This window comes from Silurus aristotelis, assembly GCF_946808225.1.
Source record: "Silurus aristotelis genome assembly, chromosome: 24".
NCBI classification, from domain to species: domain Eukaryota; kingdom Metazoa; phylum Chordata; class Actinopteri; order Siluriformes; family Siluridae; genus Silurus; species Silurus aristotelis.
This window is the reverse complement of record NC_139597.1, coordinates 10337516-10358882: the sequence shown is the minus strand read 5'-3', so window position 1 is coordinate 10358882 and position 21367 is coordinate 10337516. Positions and strand designations below refer to the sequence as shown.

At 42.3% G+C, this 21367-nt stretch overlaps 1 protein-coding gene across 9 annotated transcripts in view; it reads left to right on the top strand.

The window, feature by feature from the left end:
* dgki (diacylglycerol kinase, iota) overlaps positions 1–21367 on the top strand; it is a 74524-nt gene that overhangs the window by 23844 nt on the left and 29313 nt on the right. For 4 of the 9 annotated variants that reach the window (XR_014531360.1, XR_014531361.1, XM_083528348.1 and 1 more), the window contains exons 2-8: positions 13710–13818; positions 16301–16396; positions 18296–18367; positions 18523–18579; positions 18659–18724; positions 19581–19649; positions 19748–19864. Coding sequence is in view for 5 of the 9 variants with exons in the window: in XM_083528348.1 (XP_083384474.1) it covers positions 13710–13818; positions 16301–16396; positions 18296–18367; positions 18523–18579; positions 18659–18724; positions 19581–19649; positions 19748–19864 (586 nt within the window). In the remaining 4 variants the exon portion in view is untranslated. Of the gene's footprint in view, positions 1–3037; positions 3212–13709; positions 13819–16300; positions 16397–18292; positions 18368–18522; positions 18580–18658; positions 18725–19580; positions 19650–19747; positions 19865–21367 lie in introns of those variants that run through there. The other 5 variants (XR_014531362.1, XR_014531363.1, XM_083528347.1 and 2 more) reach the window with 2 other exon arrangements.

Here is a 21367-nt window from a genome sequence, read left to right as displayed (position 1 = left end):
TCGAATGCTACTGGCTCTTTTTTATGATAGTTAAGCATAGTTTAAATTAATTAATCACAGATAAGAAGCAATTTGATGGGAAGATATTGTGAAATTATGTGTTCATTTCTTTGTTTGCTTTCAAGTCAGCACAGTGCAGCTGTTTATTCAGACTTATAAAATACATTTTAAAATGAGATTAAAATAAGTTTAATTTATAATTGGGCAATAAAATTGGAGATGAGTTATATAATCGTTTGGCTTTACTGAAACTCTGAGAGAAGTTCAAAAGTTCTTGAGTCATGCTTTCAAATGCATGATGCAATGCTGTATAAGCTTCTGCATAATTAGATGAAGCTGTAGCAAAAACTGCACTATTACCATCTCAGTTGGATCACTGCTATTATATTTAAATGTTCACCACTACAATGTGTGCTTTCACATGGTTATTACCTGTACTCTTGTTTCACCTCTTACAGCTCAAAAAGTTTATTTCAGAGAAAGAAAAGTGTTGATGAAGTAAAATGAACATTTAAGAGTAGCACAGGTTTTAACAAAGACTATGATGTGCTACTGCCCATGATATAATAGACTGTGTTATAGATCAGAGTTCCACTACCACTGTAACCAAAAAGAGAAGAGCTTACCACTTTCTGATGCCAGTCAAAGCACAACCTTCACATCTTGAGGACAGAAAACTGAACATTTGACTAAGTCTTGACAGTGTAAAACTGTTGCATGGTCTGTGCTGTTGCTCAGAGACTCTTAGTGTGTATCTTCAGCCAGACCGCTTTTGATAAAAGAGCGCTGATTGAATTAGCACTAGTCACAAATCTTTGGCCTTTGGTGCTAAAGTAGATGAAGGTTTACCTGAGAGTATGTGCACTTATTGCTTTTTCTCTTTCTTCCCAATGCTTAGATTTTAGTCACACTATGGACACCATATACGCAGAGACAATTTGTTCGAAACGTAGTGAGAAAATAAGAAACCTAATGGATAGGTGGAAGAAACAGCAAGTCCCAGAATGAGTTATATAATTGAAGTAGTTGTGATGGACTTGTAGCACAGTTTTGGCTGACAAGCATGATGGCACTGATGGTTGAAGCTTTAGAGCTTTATCTGTTTATGCCGAGTGAACAGCCAAGGAACTGAGAGTGCTGGAAGGATTTAAAGAATAAAGCACTGCTATCGCTCTATTTAAATAGAGATGAAGCAATAGCCAAAACTCACTAGCACTATCAGCAGCTAATTGAACAGCATCGCAGGTAAACGTCGTTGAAAACATTTCAAAATACATTACAAAATACCAATTATCAATTATAACGTTTAATATGCAAGTTGTTTAGTGTTCATCATTTTTTATGAATAGCTTGAGTTGCCAAAGAATATTCTCTAATAGAGTTTTTGGTACATGTTGGAGTGCAGTATAATGTATAATTTATAATAATTAATAAAAATAAAATTTGGATTCTCATTTATTTGCAGCAATGACTGAAGCTTAAATGGCAGGATTTTAGGGTTTTATACAGGTGCTGTTGTGGTACTGTAAATGGGTGTGGTTTAGCGTATGTATTGTGAAGAAAAACTAAATATGAAGCTCTCCAGATCAGCCTGCTAAAGGCAAACCTCATCACTGTGAGCACATTGGCTGACATTAAAAGTCCTAAAAGGAAAAGCCTTGGAAAGAGGAATAGTAACTTCACAATACCAGTGATGATGGAGATATAGTTGTATTGGCTGGGATATTGTGTGTGTGTGTGTGTGTGTGTGTGTGTGTGTGTGTGTGTGTGTGTGTGTGTGTGTGTGTGTGTGTGTTTGTGTGTGTTGCTAGGGTGACCTCACTAGAAATGAGCTATAGTGAGCTATAGGCCGGGAAAATTCCCTAAGGCTTTAACAGTCACACTCATTTCATAGTCTGCTGCCAGTGTGAAATGTTTCAGTGTCTTGCAAGTGTCAGCCTGGCTGTCCTCATTGCGCTTTCAGTTCAAAATTTCCTGTAATACATATTCTGTTGCTAAGCTCAATATGGTAGACTAGTAAATGTTACTCCCTTGCCTTAGTTCATTATAAATGAGGTTGTTTAGGTGTGATTCTCATCTAAACTCATGAAAAACACTGTTGTGCTTAAGGGTTTGCTAACTTGTAACAAGTAGGGCTGTCCGATTTTCATTAGCAGTCAAAATCACCCAAAAATGGCACTTTTTATGATTTTTGCATTTGGGCCAACATCTAAGGTTTTTGCTTTTTCAGTGAAGCCTGAATAATGTTTGCAATTATTTCTGGTAGCGGTTGCGGTTGCTTTACTCCAGCTTTGTCAAGGTAAAATTTGACTTAAGAATTCAGAAGGCTTTTGAGCCAGTAATCAGAAAAAAAGAGATCCTTTTGGACAGTAACAAAATTGTACCTATTGTTCATTACTAGTGTCATACCAGACTTTTTCTGACTCACGTTTACAGATGAAAAAATATGCAATAGTCCATGAACATATGCTAGATTTTTTTTCTCTAAAATTAAGTAGTAGTTCTCAGCAGCTTTGAAAGTGATTTTATTTAAATAATAACATGAAAAGATGCATTTGAGTTGGTGAGATGCATGCTAATTGGATTGATTTAATAATTACACATCAGTATATCTAGCTAATTGTACACTAGAGTTTAGCTAACACATTCGTACCAAACTGCACATGAATGGACAATATTTGGTTGAAGATTAAATGCTAGACAGTAATGTATGCCTGAAAATAGAGTCCAGTTTAGGAAATGTATCATTGTACCAGGCAAGAATGTCTGAGAAATGTTAACTGGGTTGCATAATGAGTCTTTAAATAGCCTCAACGCTCTGCTGCAATTGATCCTGCGGGTTGCCTTATGGTGAGTGACGTATCACTAATGGTGCTGAGAGATTCTCCTAGAGCTCCGGTGACACCCACTATCAGCCTCCACGCTCTCAGGTATCTGGCATCAGGTCTCGCCTACATGCCGGGACAGTGAGTGTGTGTGTGTGTGTGTGTGTGTGTGTGTGTGTGTGTGTGTGTGTGTGTGTGTGTGTGTGTGCAGGTATGCGGGAGTAAAGCTGTTACATTGTGTATAGGTGTTTGATGAGGACTCTTGTATACTCTGAGCTTTGCTCAGTGTCGATCATGGCTGTTACATTCATCTCTGGAAGGAGTGAGCAAGGTGCAGAGAGGGGAGGTTTTCCAGAATCAAGGAGCAAAACGCAGGTTCTGTGGTGGTGAGTCACTGCTGTTCTACACAATGTCTCTGGTAGCTGAGTGTCAACTGTCTGTTTTAACGATTGCGGTTCAGGAGTCAGTACCTGAGACTGATCCCTGGAGCTTTGATCCTGCACAGTGTTCCACAAAGAGGAAGCTGTTTATTGACATTATGTAGATTTGTTAGAAATGCTGTAAATGTAGATGAAAGTTGTAACTTGTCAATCTACATTCACTATAGCTAAATAGCTAAAGCCATTAGTATTATTAAAAAGTAGCTAGCTATAAGCTGCTAATCCTCGCATTTCCACTGAAGCTACTTTGTTGAACTGTGGAGCTTCCATGTGCTTTCTACTGAGTGTAACAGAGATTATTTTCTTTTGGTAAACCAGAGTAGTTTTAATCACAGAAGTAAAAATTACTTAACTGTAAGACAACAATCACCAAACAGCAGCAGGTACAGAGCATTTAATAGACTACTTCTGGTTAGGTTTGCACCTAGCAATATCTGTCGATTATTATTATTATTAATAATAATAATAATAATAATAATAATAATAATAATAATTATTATTATTATTATTATTAGCATCCTCATTAACATCAGCATTATTAGCAATCATAATGATTATTATTGTTTCAACCTGTTTATTATTTGATATTAGCTGATGCTGGCTGTTAGACTAAATACCTGAAGTCAGCTGTCTTGTTACATCGAAACAGTTAATAATTCAATGCTTTTTCACAAAGAGTTCTCTCACTCATTTAGAGGAAAGTGCTTACTCTTTTGCATTCATGAGCTCACAGACAAGCGACTGGACAGTGTTATTCCTATTGCCAAGTAAAAGAGCTAAACCATCCTTCCCACCTGTCAAATTTTGCTCTCCTGGTCTCCCAGCCATGGGAGGCCATCAGAGGCATTCCTACTTGCTATATCCTGACGACTGAGCCAATGTTTTTGTGTTAAGCCATTTGTTCAATATTTGTTGCATACCTAGACATAACAGAGAAACTACGGTATATAAATAGCTTGAGGAATAGATTAGCAAATACCAGATAATTATAGATAGATGTACGTATATAGAGATAAATAGATACATGGATGGATATACAGACAGACAGACAGACAGACAGACAGACAGACAGACAGACAGACAGGCAGATAAATAGATAGATAGATAGATAGATAGATAGATAGATAGATAGATAGATAGATAGATAGATTGATAGATTGATAGATAGATTGATTGATTGAACTAGCTACAAAATTATGACCTAAAGGCGAGTTCCCTCCGAGTTCGCAGGCTGCAGAGGGGGGAAGAGAGGGATCGGATCATATTGCAGAATGTGGGCAGACGATTGACATAAAAGAACCGGACGAGTTTACAGCCCACGCAGAGCAACGCTCCCTAATTGCTTGAGACAATGCGCATGAGGACAGAGATTACCATGCTCACAGCAAGATGGCCTTAAATACACCACTGGGCCTGCTGTGTCGGACTGTTTCTATGGTAACTCAGGAGGGGTAGCATTACTGCAAGGTACTATGGGAAGTGGAGGGGGATAATACACAATAGCTTCTAAAATGAACTCATAGCTTCACACATTTACTTTCTTTATTTTCTCCTCTTTCTTTCTTTCTTTCTTTCTTTCTTTCTTTCTTTCTTTCTTTCTTTCTTTCTTTCTTTCTTTCTTTCTTTCTTTCTTTCTTTCTTTTCATTCCTTACTTCATCTGCTTTTTATTGCAACCAAGTCTTTTAAAGCCTGCTCCACTGAATACAGGCTTGCTGTTGAGAAATGTTGTATACTGCCACATTCCAATTGTAATATCCATCTGGGAAGTGAGACCAGCGTCAGCCATGATATTACTGGAACTAATTTCGTTAAAAGAGCTCTTCCTATTTGCTCTCCTTTCTTTCAACCCTCCCTCCCTCCCTCCCTCCCTCCCTCCCTCCCTCCCTCTTTCTCCCAGCAGCCATGTGACATCTCCTTTCTGCACTTCTCTTCTGCTTTTCGTTTGACCTCCTTCCTTGCACTTGGTTCTTTAATTGAGGCCGAATGATCGAATAGCTCTATTCTAATAAGCTGTCCATTGTGATCTACACTAAACCTTTCCAGCTTTACAGCTTTATTAACTCGTCATGTGTGTGTGAGTGTACAGTTATGGTAAAAGTGATAATCCCTATTAGTTGGCATATATTGGATATAATTAAATCATATTATTTGCTACAACTGCGTATCCACTCTTGAACATTATGCCACATTTATCAAACTGGATATGAAACCATTTATTTGTAAATCCAGTTTCTTTCAAAAAGACTAAACAATAATGGTTGTAATTAGGGCTAAAACAATTTTTTGAATAACTCGAGTAATTCGAATACAATAAATCAAAAAGGCAAATTATATGCTTTGTTTATTCAATTTAACTTCACAGGGAGCACTGTGTTTCCCCACGGACTATTATTACTTACACACCACCCGCTAAACTCTGTTTTGCTGTAGGGTCTCATTTATAAACGTGGCTTTTGGACAAAATGGTACACCACATTCCATTAAAAAGGTTCTGTGTCACCAGTTCCCTTTCTCAATTTCTGTGTTTCCACGCTGTACACAGCTCAGAGTTTACTTACAGGTGCGCACGTTCTCCTGTCAAGTTTTTCTTTCTCTTTATAAATCACAGTCTTTGTGTTGAAAGTGACAAACGAATGTTTTCAGCCTTGTTTTTTCACTTTCACTTTTATGCCACTTAGGTGGTCTAGTGGTTAAGATGCAGCGCTCCCACCACTGCGACCCGGGTTCGATTCCCGGTCAGGGAACCATCCCCAGCCACTCTTAGTGCCGGTCCCAAGCCCGGATAAATTGGGGAGGGTTGTGTTAGGAAGGGCATCCAGCGTAAAACATGTGCCAAATCAAACGTGCGGAGGATCCGCTGTGGCGACCCCTAACGGGAGAAGCCGAAAAGAAAAGAAAGAACTGTATATAAATGTAGCCCCTGGACAGGTAAACACAGAAGACGGTGTAGAATGAAACCAATAGAAAAAGGAGAATGCTGTATAGAATGGCTTATTCTAGTCACAAACAAGGAACTTCGAAAGTTTTTTGGGGGATTTGCAAATTTTTTATAGAAGATCCATTCAGGGTATCAACTCTATAAGCACTTTACCCTCATTACTTCACAAACAGAAGGCTAACATCACATGAACCCTGCTAACCTGGTCATCTGAAGAGGGCACTTTCGAGGGTCTCGTGTTAAAATGACCTGATCTTTTTTGTTTGTTCAGGTTGATGCCTGAGAAACTGCAGTAGAGGCCGTGATGTCTCAGGGACTGAGTAGGATGCCTGGTGCCTTGTGACAATTCCAAGTCTTTCATTTTGGTTTATGACTTTATTTACACTTTGAATCTTATTTTTGCCTAATCTAGTCTGTCTGCCAATTGCCTGACCTGTGCCTGGCTTCTGATCACAGTATTGGATTTTTGTTTTGGATTGCTTCCCTGAATTTCCAACAAACTTTCACCTGGACTTGCAATCTTATCTGCCACTTGCCTCAGACAGTCATGAGTGGAAGCTAACCCTCCTACGTAAACACATGTTCACACCACCCTCATCAAAATATCTGTCACTGCCTTTAAAACCCACACTTTAAGAAACACACTGGTTATGTGCATGAGTCTGGATGGGTGTAAATGAGGGCGAAGATTTTACAGCTTCTATGTCGCTTGTGCTTGGGTTTGTACATATCAGAAATAAGGGACTGCTCTCATACTGTCAGGCTGCAGACGCGGAAGCAGATAAAGTCCAATCATGTTCTTTATTGCGGTGCAAAAAACAAAACACTCATACACCAATGAAAACAAAAGCAAACCCAGACATCCGCTCGTAACGAAGTATCCACTTTGAGCGCGAATGTCAAACGCCTAATCCCAATGCAAGTAAAGCTTTCGGCAATGAGTACTTCAATAAGGGAATGGAGTTCGGAGAAATAGCCAGCGGTGAATCCCGGCGTTTGAGCAGCCACGCGATTTACCTGCATGACAATACAACGACCGACAGCCTGTGACTCAAGAACGTGAGTTTATGTAGTCTGATCTTTCATGAGCCACAGCTGTCGGTAATCTTGGGAAGCAGCGTGACTGCTATCGAGGGGGGCGTGGCAGGGTGGATCTCTGACAGCTACAGACGGGGGCGTGGCAGGGTGAATCCCTGACAGCTACAGAGGGGGGCGTGGCAGGGTGAATCCCTGACAGTACCCCCCCCTCCAGGGGCGACACCTGACGCCCCAAAACCCACCTATGCCAGGCGGGCCAGGGCACTCCGAGGAAGACCTCCTTAGACGCCTGGGAGCAACGGAGGCCTGGTGAACATCCTCTGCGGAGAGCCGGCATGGAACAACACCTTGCAGGAGGATCCGGAACGGAGCCACGCCCTCGGTGCTGACGGGAGGCTGAGTAAAGCCCCTGGCGGGGATTGAAGCCGGAGTGATATCCATGGCGGGGAACCGGAACTGGACGCCAACCATGACAATGACCGGGGAGTGGAGGACGTCCCGGGCGGAGACCAGGAACGTCGTACCACCCTCTGAGGGACCTGGAGGACCGACGTCGCCGTCAGAGGGACCTGGAGGACCGACGTCGCCGTCAGAGGGACCTGGAGGACCGACGTCGCCGTCAGAGGGACCTGGAGGACCGACGTCGCCGTCAGAGGGACCTGGAGGACCGACGTCGCCGTCAGAGGGACCTGGAGGACCGACGTCGCCGTCAGAGGGACCTGGAGGACCGACGTCGCCATGCGGGGATCCTGTGGGCGATCCGTCGTCCTGAAGAGGACCTGGGGGCGAGACGTCGCCCTCTGTGGAGCTTGGATGCGATCCTTCGCCCTGCGTGGAGCTTGGATGCGATCCTTCGCCCTGCGTAAAGCCTGGATGCGATCCTTCGCCCTTCGTAAAGCCTGGATGCGATCCTTCGCCCTGCGTAAAGCCTGGATGCGATCCTTCGCCCTGAAGAGGACCCGGGGGCGAGCCGTCGCCTTCTGCGGAGCTTGGATGCGATCCTTCGCCCTGCGTAAAGCCTGGATGCGATCCTTCGCCCTGAAGAGGACCCGGGGGCGATCCTTCGCCCTGAAGAGGACCCGGGGGCGAGCCGTCGCCTTCTGCGGAGCCCGGGGGCGAGCCGTCGCCTTCTGCGGAGCCCGGGGGCGAGCCGTCGCCTTCTGCGGAGCCCGGGGGCGAGCCGTCGCCTTCTGCGGGCGCTGGAGACGAGCCGTCGCCTTCTGCGGGACTGTGGGGTGAGCCGTCGCCGTCGGTGGAACCCGGGGGCAGCGGTTCAACTTCCCTTTCGCAGTCCTGGAGCCGGGGTGAGTGCACAGGGAAACCCCTGGGCGTAGGGGCGCTCCTTGGGACCCTTAGGAGCAGATCGGAGTCTACTGGGCAGCCTGGAAATGAGGTGAAGCCTGCCTGGAGATCCACGAGCAGAGAAGGGCTCGCCTGGAGGTCCACGACATCAGTGGAGCTCTCTTTGGGACACTGAAGCGGAGACGAGCTCGTGGGGTCGCTCGGAGGCGGAGACGAGCTCGTGGGGTCGCTCGGAGGCGGAGACGAGCTCGTGGGGTCGCTCGGAGGCGGAGACGAGCTCGTGGGGTCGCTCGGAGGCGGAGACGAGCTCGTGGGGTCGCTCGGAGGCGGAGACGAGCTCGTGGGGTCGCTCGGAGGCGGAGACGAGCTCGTGGGGTCGCTCGTGGGGTCGCTCGGAGGCGGAGACGAGCTCGTGGGGTCGCTCGGAGGCGGAGACGAGCTCGTGGGGTCGCTCGGAGGCGGAGACGAGCTCGTGGGGTCGCTCGGAGGCGGAGACGAGCTCGTGGGGTTGCTCGGAGGCGGAGACGTGCCCTCTGGAGGAGCCAGGAGCTGGGCGGAGCTCTCTGGAGGGACCTGGAGCTGGGCGGAGCTCTCTGGAGGGACCTGGAGCTGGGCGGAGCTCTCTGGAGGGACCTGGAGCTGGGCGGAGCTCTCTGGAGGGACCTGGAGCTGGGCGGAGCTCTCTGGAGGGACCTGGAGCTGGGCGGAGCTCTCTGGAGGGACCTGGAGCTGGGCGGAGCTCTCTTAGAATCCTGAGGCGGAGCCGAGCTTTTCGTGGGCATGTCGCCTTGGAAGGGGCTCTGGGATGTGGCGTCGTCTGGAGAGGGACTCGGAGGAGTCACTTCGCCTTCTGTGACCGGAGGTGGCGGCGCGGCGCTCTCGTGAAGACTCTGTGGCGGCGCGGCGCTCTCGTGAAGACTCTGTGGCGGCGCGGCGCTCTCGTGAAGACTCTGTGGCGGCGCGGCGCTCTCGTGAAGACTCTGTGGCGGCGCGGCGCTCTCGTGAAGACTCTGTGGCGGCGCGGCGCTCTCGTGAAGACTCTGTGGCGGCGCGGCGCTCTCGTGAAGACTCTGTGGCGGCGCGGCGCTCTCGTGAAGACTCTGTGGCGGGAAAGCACGCTCCTGGAGACACTGTGGCGGCGTGGCACGCCCACGGGAACCTCGGAACAGAGCGGCACGCCTGTAGAAGCTCTGTGACGGCATGGTGTGCTCGCCGACGCTCGGAGATGGTGTGGTGCGTCCACGAGAACCCCGGAACACAGCGGCACGCCTGTAGAAGCTCTGTGACGGCATGGTGTGCTCGCCGACGCTTGGAGATGGTGTGCTGCGTCCACGAGAACCCCGGAACACAGCAGCACGCTGGTAGAGACCCTGAGATGAAGCAGCCCTTTCATTAAAACATTGGGGCTGAGCTGCAGGCTCATGGGAAATCCGGCACGGAGCCACGTGCTCTTGAGAACCTTGGAATGGAGCACCTTCCTCCTCAAGGGAACTGTAGTGGAGATCCACCACCTCTATCCCCAACTTCCCCAGAAGCAGCCCGCTGAATTCGGCGAGTGAGCCGAATTTGCCCCCTTTGGCGCTCCATAGTGAGCTGGCTTTGGCAAGAACTTCACCAGACAGGAGGGAAATACAGAGGGCAATCTTGGCTCGTTCGGAAGGAAACCGGGAAATGTTAACAGCCACATACTCGCCGATGCCTTGCAGAAATCCGCCTAATTCGTCTTTTTTCCCCGAGTAACGAGCCGGTAATCCCCTCGCGCTCTCTGAGGGGCGTGGCGCAGCCGCGCTCTCATGATCCGGCTTCTGTGGATCTGATCCGCGAGGAGCGGCACTGAGTTTCCGGAGGAAATCCGAAGCCGGGTTCAGCTGCCGATCCGTCGCGGTCGGAATCGCGGAATGGCGAATCCGCGTTCGGTATAGGTCGGTCGTTCTGTCAGGCTGCAGACGCGGAAGCAGATAAAGTCCAATCATGTTCTTTATTGCGGTGCAAAAAACAAAACACTCATACACCAATGAAAACAAAAGCAAACCCAGACATCCGCTCGTAACGAAGTATCCACTATGAGCGCGAATGTCAAACGCCTAATCCCAATGCAAGTAAAGCTTTCGGCAATGAGTACTTCAATAAGGGAATGGAGTTCGGAGAAATAGCCAGCGGTGAATCCCGGCGTTTGAGCAGCCACGCGATTTACCTGCATGACAATACAACGACCGACAGCCTGTGACTCAAGAACGTGAGTTTATGTAGTCTGATCTTTCATGAGCCACAGCTGTCGGTAATCTTGGGAAGCAGCGTGACTGCTATCGAGGGGGGCGTGGCAGGGTGGATCTCTGACAGCTACAGACGGGGGCGTGGCAGGGTGAATCCCTGACAGCTACAGAGGGGGGCGTGGCAGGGTGAATCCCTGACACATACAATGATTTATTGTGGTGATAATATTTTTTTTGCTATTGCTACACAATGATATGATCAGTATGGTTGTATTGTTGTTAAAGACAAACCACAGTACTATTTACTATGGTAACCAGGAAAACCGTTATTCTCTCTTGTGCAAAAGGAATGCAATTCATTTCTATTAAATGGCAATTTTTTTTCAAAGCTAAATCTTCAAGTTTTTTTCAGTGGAAGCTGGTGTACACAGTGTGTTTATAAATTGGGTATTTGACTGAAGGCTGCTGGCTTCCTGTAAGGGATCTCCTGGACCATGCTCTTTCATAAGCGAACTCCTTAAAAATGTATCTATCTTGATTAGTGCTTTGATTATGTCCTGCATGTTTCTGATTTAGACTTGTTTGTACCTTTTTGCCTGAAGTTTAGCCTTCCTTGTGTTTTCGCTTGTTCGCAACATACAGACATGCTTTTGTTTTGTTTCAGACAGTGCAGGCTATCAATAAATGAGCTGGTATTTAACAAAAAAAAAAGCAGACTCATAAAAATAACTACTGTCTAAATACATGGTGTGTTTTAGTAAATCAACTCCAAGGTCATCTGATTAACTGCATGTTAACTTTACATCTCGGTAGAATTTTAAAAGATGTGCATGTTTTCGATTATACATGATCATTTAATTACTTTTATCCACCAACTTATTACTACCAAATGTTGAGCTCAGTAGCTCCTACTTTTATACCAAAGACTGTTGAAAGAACATTTACTTATAATCTTTTACTCCAGTGCTCATGTTAGTTCTCACTCTCCAGTGTTCTGTATTGTTTAAAGATTTATGATCAAACTCTTGATGTCACCCAAACGAGGATGGGTTCCCCTTTTGAGTCTGGTTCCTCTCAAGGTTTCTTCCTCATTACATCTAAGGGAATTTTTCTTTGCCACAGTCGCCATGGCTGCTCATCAGGGATAAATGCACACCATTCACCTTGACTGGTGATTTCTGTAAAGCTGCTTTGAGACAATGTCTGTTGTGAAAAGCGCTATACAAATAAATTTGACTTGACTTGACTTAACCAACTTAACCATATCACAAAGCTTTGTGTGTGTGTGTGTGTGTGTGTGTGTGTGTGTGTGCATGTGTGCGCGTGTGCAATGATTAGTTGTTGTCATGGTGGCATGTCTGTCAACCCCTGTGCTGCTATTTTTAACTCGGAGGCTGTAGGTGTGTGTGTGTGTGTGTGTGTGTGTGTATGGTTGTGTATACACAGGCTTGTAACTGGACTCTCCTCTGTTCTCTTTGAGTGGATAATTTTAGACGAGCAGTTGGACATTTCAGCAGGGTGTCGGGTGTCTAGACCACCACCCTGTGTGTGTGTGTGTGCCGTGCGTGTTTTTGTCTTTTCTCTCTGTCCTTCCTCTGATTGTTTTATATGTGGCTCATTTGTTCTTAACTGATGAGCATCTGATGGTGGTTTCAGATGAATATGCAGTACATTTGTATGAAATACAATGTTTTTTTTGTTTTTTTAGAGGCGCATAGAATATTTGCACACTGGTCTTACTTTTAGGACATGGAAAGCCATTTAATTTTATATTTATTGTTTAAATATATTGTGCGTTCTTGTTCTGAGGCTGGTGTTGGACTTTAATGCTGGATCAGTATCGGATACAATTTGATCTTTTGTGATAAAATCCATTAATGGACTTAATTTCTTGAATGCATATTATGTTGATCAAAACAACACAGTGTTTATGTGAACAATTTGTCCCTAAACTAAACAACTTACTAACCAACTTACTTCTACTTTACATTTCTCTCAACCTGGGAACGGTATGTGATAGAGAGTTACCATGGCTACTAGTCAATATGGAATATCTTTGATATTAATAATTTATCAAAATGATAGATGTGAAGACACATTTGAGTGGTCTAAAATATGCAGCATTTTGTTATAAACCTGTTATAACATGTAATACCTGGTTATAGAACTGTGTTTTACAAACCTGGGGCCCTGCAGACAATCTACATCTTTCCGTCATAAACTCTCTGCAGAGGTAGAAGGTAACAAAGTACTATTACTCTGTTACTATTACTAGTATATAGGAATAATTTTATATAGTGTTTAAAAATAGGGAAAAGTTTGTATGATGATGGGCTTTGGGGCGGCAACCATGAAAGAATGACAGGGAGAGAACACTAACCACATGATGCTGAGTCACATAGACACACACACATAAACACACATGGTGGCCTAGAACAGAAACAGCTCTGCTGATGTCTGCTGTTCAATACCATATGAGGCAGAGTCTCTCTTCTATGCACTGAATGATGAGAGTTTGCTGGCCAAACAGACTGGTCAGCAGATTGGTGGGGATCTTTTTGTTTCTGGCAGAAGCTAAGGATGCTCATCATGTCTGTGTGTGTGTGTGTGTGTGTGTGTGTGTGTGTGTGTGTGTATACATGTGAAAGAGAGTCTATTTGTCTTTTTATTATCCATTAATAAGTATCAGGAGGACTTCAAACATTATATGCCACCTGATATAAGTCTTAGCACTTTCTCCCACTCTTATGTATAATCGCGGATCTTTCTTCCTACAACTATTTTACATTAAAAGCTACAGCTCCACAAACACTTTTATATATTGTATTTTGTATAAGTATATGAAGACAGTATTCTTTGTCACTATAACCCACTTCAGATTCACTGTAAATTATACAAACCATGCATGACCGCCTAGCTAAAGGTTTGCGTTTTTCCTTGTGTGTGATGCAGGAAAGCCATATCTCGCTCGGGTCTGCAGCACCTGGCCTCAGTCCAGAAACCTCTCCCTGCTGTGACCAACGGACCAGCCAAGGAGCTGCGTGCCACCATCGACTGGAGTGTGAGTCATACACTCTGTATTTCATACCTCCTTATCCTACACACATACACAAATATAGCTTGGTTTCAAAACTGAAATACTAAATGCAAAACAAAGCAAAGGTCCTTATAAATGGGGTTTGGGTATAGGATAGATAGTTGCTATGTAATCAGGTAATAAGTTGCCATGTATTTTGGTTCACTGACAATGTAGCTCATCATTTGTTTTATTAGGAAAGACTAGTAAATATTCTGGGTATGTGTGTCTAACACTGCATTTGCACACCTTGTTGCACAATTATGGTTTTATGACACAGATCTGAGTCTCCTTTGATTTTTCAACAAGATGATTCCACTCATAGAACCGCCAACTGTTTTTTTTTTCTTTTTTTCTTTTTACACATTCTATGTAAACTCTAGGGACTGTCATGTGTGAAAATATCTCCGATCAGCAATCTCTGAAATATTCAAACCACAAAGCTTGACACAAAAAAAACAAACAACGCATTGAGATCATAGATTCCCCATTCTGCTGTCCTGCTGGGGTAATATGAACTGATAATCTTGACCTCTGTGCATATGAGTTTATGTGTTTTGTTGACAACATGATTGGTCTTATTCAATATTTTCAGGAATGTGAAGGGGATAGCATTAAAGTGGAATGTAAAGGTATGGATTAGCTTGAAAGCAAATGGATAAGATTTATTTTGTTTATGTTGTTAGCCGGAAGGAGCTCTCCGTTTGTGTGCGATTTGCATGTTTAGCAATTCTGTTCTCGGTCATATCTCCACAGGCAAGATATGTGGCGTGGGTGTGGTCAGTGGGCGACTCCTCCTCCTGCTGCTAGTCTTTCTCGCCGCATAATATGGCCCGAGTCAGCATTAAATAATAATGTGTGTTATCTGGTGGAAAAATCTCCAGTATTGAATTTACATTTACAGTCATTAGAGATAATTGAGCACTGTAAGTGTTAATTTAATGCTGGGGGGATTTGCTATGCTGTGTGTGCCATATTACATGGAGTATAAACTTTTGATTTCAACTACTGTTGGCTTAATTGAGTTAAGCTGTGTATTGTGCGATGCAAATAGAGCTTAAAATGATAAATTTCTGCTTTTTCCTGAGAGAGTGTGTGAATGTGGCCTTTTTCGTAGGCCCTCGTTCAGTTTAGCTTTATATGTACATATTTTTCCGAGTGTGTATTTTATGTTCCTGTGTGTGAGAGATTAGTTCCTGTGTTCCAGCATTAAAATGTTGCTGGTCTGAAGCCAAGGACATGATGTCAAGAGGGCTGCTTCATTTCATTGCCATGACAACAACATGAAGAACTCAATGACCACATCTGGGGAATTACTATCGAAGTTCTGTTACCTGAGTAGGAGCTATAAATAAAAAAATTTTTGTATAGATACACTGTTTCGAGTAAAATGTACTTTCATGTCAAGGAATTGCTGTTTAAAATGATATCTTTGTGTATATATTGGAATTTGTATGGTGCAAAATGTTTATCATGACAAAAGTCACTGATGTGAAGACTACTGATGTACAACCACATGGTTGGACTACAATATTACACAGTTTTATGACCTGGACCTCGAATATTACTGGAGTGTCTTGTAGGTTTTTACACTAAAATTGCCAAAAGCTGCCTACTTAATGTGAAGAGGCAATTTGATCAACATTGCAAACAGCAAAGCACAGCATAGGTCATCTGCAGTGAGAAAGTGACCAAACTGCAGAAAGATATCTTTTCATATTATGTATTTTTGGGTTGTGGGAGAAATAGATGTGATGCTAAACTGAACTGTGAGGTTCAGAGTCAAAGGACTGAAACTTCTGCAGAAATGAGATGTGTTCTGGGTATTTTGGAAACGATAAACAAGAAGGAAAAAATAGACACTTGATGAGATACAAAAATGTAATGTAATTCATTAATTTATCTGTTAGTTATCTAATAAGGTTTGTTTGGTAACAGTAAAAGGCAAACAAACCTTATTAAAATGTTGCTGGACCTGCTAAGGAACTGCTAACAGATAAATTAATGAATGACATTACATTTTTGTATCTAATCAAGCGTCTATTTTTTCCTTTTTGTTTATCGTTTCCAAAATAAAGAGCATAAAGGATCAAAACCTGGAAAGTCTGATATCCTTTATGCTTTTTATGCACTCTCTGTTTTATTCTATGTAAATCAACAGACAGAAGATGGTGTTTAGTTCGAGTCACACTACTTGACAGAGGACGAAGGAAATAAGAGAGCACAGGTGATAGGTTGATACCTGATCAGTGTGTACAATTGCACCGCTCAGGATGGAGAGCATTTTTTATGTAGGAGTGTGTATGACCTGTACAGGATTTGTCTTTCTGTACAGGATGTAGGACGTGCCATTAAGTGTGTGTAACCTTTAAAGCTTAGTGTGTGTGTGTGTGTGTGTGTGTGTGTGTGTGTGTGTGTGTGTGTGTGTGTGTGTGTGTGTGTGTGTGTGCATGTGTGTGGTGTTTAGGAGAATGCAGTAAATGGGGAGCACCTGTGGCTTGAGACTAACTGCTCTGGAGAGATGTGTTACCTTGGCGAGGAGACGTGCATGGTGAAGATTGCAGTGAGTATATAAGATTGCTGTGCATGTAGACATAAATTCCTTATATTCATGGTGAGATTTGCCTGGTGAGTTTTGAGGAAAGTCTTGTTTGTTTGTCTTATTTTGAAATAGTCTATGAAAACTGTCCCTATATAATATAATAGCATAAAGAGCAGTGAGGAGTCAGCTGAGTGAAGGCCACTGATGAATAGATGTGTCATTAGATTGCTGCGGCAATGACACTGCTGTTCATGAGTTAATACATTTTACGCACGAAAGCCAGAGATTGCTATTAGTCTAAAGAGGAAAAAGGCAGGCAGGAGATTCTTTGCTCGCTCTCAGTCAGGCTTTTGTTTGCATTTAACATGGCACTCTGAGGTGTTAAAGAGCTCTCTGAATACCTCTCCAGGAAAGATGGCAAATCTTTTGCCGTAAAACATGCCTTTTATTTCATGCAGCAATAAAAGGAAGAATCTGTGTTTGTAGTACAAAAGATAATATGGATGCAATGAGACAAGCTGTGCTTGCGATTTGTACTTTGTTGTAAACAATTCAACCAAAGCTGGTTGTGCACCGTGTAAATTTTAGCTGTCTTTTAATATTATGACTTGTCACACTGTACAAAACTATGCTGGCAGGATTCAGACTGAGATGTACAATAATAGACAGGTGATAACATGTTCTCTATGTCAGATTATATGATCACAGTCTGCTAATGATAGACCAGCGATGGAAGAAAATGACTGCATTCGGCCTACATCATAACAAGCAAATTGATCTGAGCTCATGCAGAAATTAGTTTCAAATTAACAAACAAGCCTTTCTGGAGAATAGTAGAAAGAAAGAAAGAAAGAAAGAAAGAAAGAAAGGAAGAAAGAAAGAAAGAAAGAAAGAAAGAAAGAAAGAAAGAAAGAAAGAAAGAAAGAAAGAAAGAAAGAAAGAAAAAGCATTTTAAAGGGTAAAAAAGATGAGTTGGACCTTTTCATGGCTAAGTAAATAGACAAAACGTTAATTCTTTAAAAGCAGATTGAATATTAGCTTGTATGTGTGTGGTATATGTGTGGTATATTTGCAGCTCAGAGTAAACAGGGCAGGTTAATAATGTTATATTATTTAATGTGAGCAAATGAGTATTTTGAATTCTGCTTTCATATTTCATAAAAATAAAAATTCATTTTGCATTTTAAATCATGAGTCCTATTAGTGTAACCGGCGAGCATCATAGCAGCAATGGTAAGCTGGAATAATAAAAGATTTCTGACTATTTGTTGTCAGCTGCCTTAAGGTTGCCCTGGCATTAAACAGCCTTCAGTAATCACATTATACATTTTACTACCACTAAACTCATACAATTGCAAGGTCACTCTGTATAAGAGTGTGTGCAAATAATAAATTATATTTCTCTCATTCCTGTTTTTAGTCCTCAGCCATTGTCTGTTTTGTCATTTTTAGTTTTACAATAGTTGTATTTGGCCTCAAAAGCTCCTGTCACAATATGTAAACCTATAGTAATAACGATTTACATGTCTTCAACTATGAGAAAAACAAAAACATGATCAAGCTGAGTCAAGAAAAAAAAATGTAGTTGAATTTACTGATGACTTTATGGCTGAGTGAGCAAAATAATCTCCACAAGCACACTCCAAAATCTAGGGAAACAACTTCCAGGAAGAGTGGAGATTATAATATCAGCAAATGGAAAAAAGGCACATACGGATCTTTTGTTTAGGTGTCCACACACGTTTGTCCATATACTGTATATAATACTCACGCTAACTTTGCTGATACATTAAACAGTAGCTACAATAATGCAAAACCTCCCACAGGTGTTAGTGTTAAGCTCTGGTTATATGCGAGTGTATGTTATTTGTTTATTTCGCCATTGCAATGTGTCATGTGCTGTTTGGTTTTCTTAAGAAGTCAGCTCCCCGGAGGAAATGTGCAGCGTGTAAGATCGTTGTACACACAGCGTGCATCGAGCAGCTGGACAAGGTATAACTTACCGACTTTTTATTGCAGTCATGTCACTTCCAACCTATAATAATTCTATCGAGGGAAAATGACAGTGGACAAATGTCTAAGTTATGGGCATTTCTCTCAATCATAAAGGCTCCTAATACTCTCCTGTCATTTTTCTTTGCGTGCAGATAAATTTCCGCTGCAAGCCTACATTTAGGGAAGGAAACTCTCGGAGCATTCGTGATGTAAGTTTTAACTTCTGACTAGATAAATGTGTATGTACAGTAGTATGTATTATGCTCATTCCATTGTTTTTGTTTTCAGAATGTGTTAAGACATCACTGGGTCCATCGACGAAGGCAAGAGGGAAAATGTCGTCAGTGTGGCAAGGTTAGTTGTGTCACTGACCTCAAATAATACCAGCAAACAGTTTCAGCTTAATAAATAATTTTAAAACCACTATCTTCATCAATAAAGCAAACTCTATTAAATGGCCTCAAAATGACCACTATGGCTCCTGAGTGGGAAAACAATAAAGGCGCTCACCTAATCACCAAGAGATTGCGATCTTCTCCTCTAACAGCAACACTGGCTTATCATGAGTGTCTGTGAGTCATGTGTGGGCAAAAGATGTTTCACTGAAGGAAAATGTGCAATAGCTTGCTTCACATATCTTGAAGGATTTTATCTTCCTGTCTTGGCAGTTGTTTGCTGTTGTATTATAGACGTATGATTGGTAGGTGAAAATTGAATTATTTAAAAAAATAAACATATTAAAAAGAACATTACCAGTATGGAACACAGTAAGGAACACATTTAAGTACAGCCAGATAACAACTTAAAGGAAAGTTAAGTACAAGAACATACAGTAATTTAAACTTTATTTTGGCCAGAATCAATAGTAAAGGCAGAAGCAAAACAAATAATTTATCAGTTATTTAAAAATAGTTTATTTTCAGTTATTGAAGAGTATAAGCAACTTGTGTAAAAATACAGGTATCAAAACTGTACATGAAACTCTATATTCACTTTCTGAATGGTCCTCATGTTACCCAATGTATTTCTTCCTGTAAAAGTAGACAGATTCTTATCCAGATTTATTGATGGAATGTATCAGATGTGCAAAGTCAACTAAGTCCTTTTCTTCATCTGCAGAATCGCTGTCTTTAGACTCAGAAAATTGCTGATGAAAATGAGTCAAAGCTCAGATATCAACTCTTCCATTTCTATTCTGTTTGATCTGCAGAGTTTCCAGCAGAAGTTCTTCCACAGTAAGGAGATTATCGCTATCAGCTGCTCGTGGTGCAAGCAGGCTGTGAGTGTTGTTTGAGGTGGAAGGTGACACTGCTACCGATTCAGTGGCTCATGTGTGTACCGAGTGCTGACTCCTGTGTCTCATGCTTGCCTTCTCAGTTTCACAACAAGGTGACGTGTTTCATGCTGCAACAGATCGAGGAACCTTGCTCTCTGGGTGCACACGCCGGGGTCATTGTACCTCCCTCTTGGATTATTAAAGTGAAGAAGCCACAGGTACAGCAGGCTTTGAGTAACTGAATGACTCTAAATTTTTTATTTTTTTTTTTTAAGCAAAGTGAAGCCTTGCGTATTTGAAGTCATGTTTGTAGAAAATATGCTATTATGTAGAAAAATAAGCCTGATGCACTTGCATGTAAATTAGATGGACACTAAGGTTTGTTCAAAGCTCAGCTGCATGGTGTCTTTTGCAGTTTGTTCTCAGTGTGCTACCGTTTGATATAACAAAACCATCAGGATTCATGTGTATTATTCGCATTCTTTACTATTACGTGCTTAGTGAAAAGGCTTGTTGCTTTCGCCTCACTTTCAAAATAAATGATATGTTCCATTAAAGCCTGTGGAATTGATCGAACAACTGTCACACACCCTCACTGTGCAGGTCAGAATAAAAAAAAATAAATATATATGTACACTTTATGGACAAAAGTTTTAGGACACCTCACTTTTCCAGCCATGTGTGATTCTTTTATTTTACCAGTAATGCGTGATTCCTCCCCAGACTGTAACCACAAAGTTGGAGGCACATGATTGTATAGGATGTTTTTTGTAAGTTCTAGCATTAGATTTTCCTTTCACTTGAACTAGATGACCCAAACCTGTTTCAGCAGTGCTCCTGTGCACAAAGTCAGCTCCACAAAGTGGGCACCAGGAATACATGGTTTACATGAGTGGGAGTGGAGGATCTGGAGTGGCCTTCTATAGAGCTCAGACCTCAGCACAAACAAATTCCTTTTAGATAACCTGGAATAATGACTGCACCTCAGGCCTCCTCATCTTACATCAGTACCTGACATTACTTAGCTTTTTGTGGATGAATGAGAACAAATCTTCACAACAATTCAAAACTACTTCTCAGAATAGTAAAGATTATTTTATTATATTATATATGCAAGAAATGGGGACTAAATGTGAAATGAGATGTTTAAAATGCACATGCAAATCTTATATCCACAAACTTTTGTCCTTATAGTGTATATGTACCCTATACAGTATATGACACTAGTCTGTACATGGTCCTAACATTCTGTACTAAAAGACCAGTCTACACATAAAAACCCCTCTTCCAATCAAGATAAAATCCCACTGATGGATGATGAAATGTCTTAAAAGTTGTATGAAATTACATCAGACTGTTTAAGCTGAGTTTGAGTTGCCACATATCAGACCTGTACCATATTTAAGAATCTTAAACCTGCTCTCGTGTTAATAAAAATGGAATCTTTTTGAATGAATGAATTAGCATTAATGAATTAGGATTACTTCTATTTGCAGTGTAAATGCAGCTTTTATGATATACGTTTGTAGCTGGTAAATTTAGTATTACTACTGTTTGTGAATTAAAACTTCAAAGCCCTTGAAGGTCTGGTGTTTGAGCTATGATTGGCTGAGGTGTGAGGGGGTGTGGCAGTGTTTTGATGAGTGACAGCGTCACTTTCAATTCAGGGGTTAATAGAAGGGAAGCCTCTTACACTCAGGCAAAATAATATTACCGAAAAG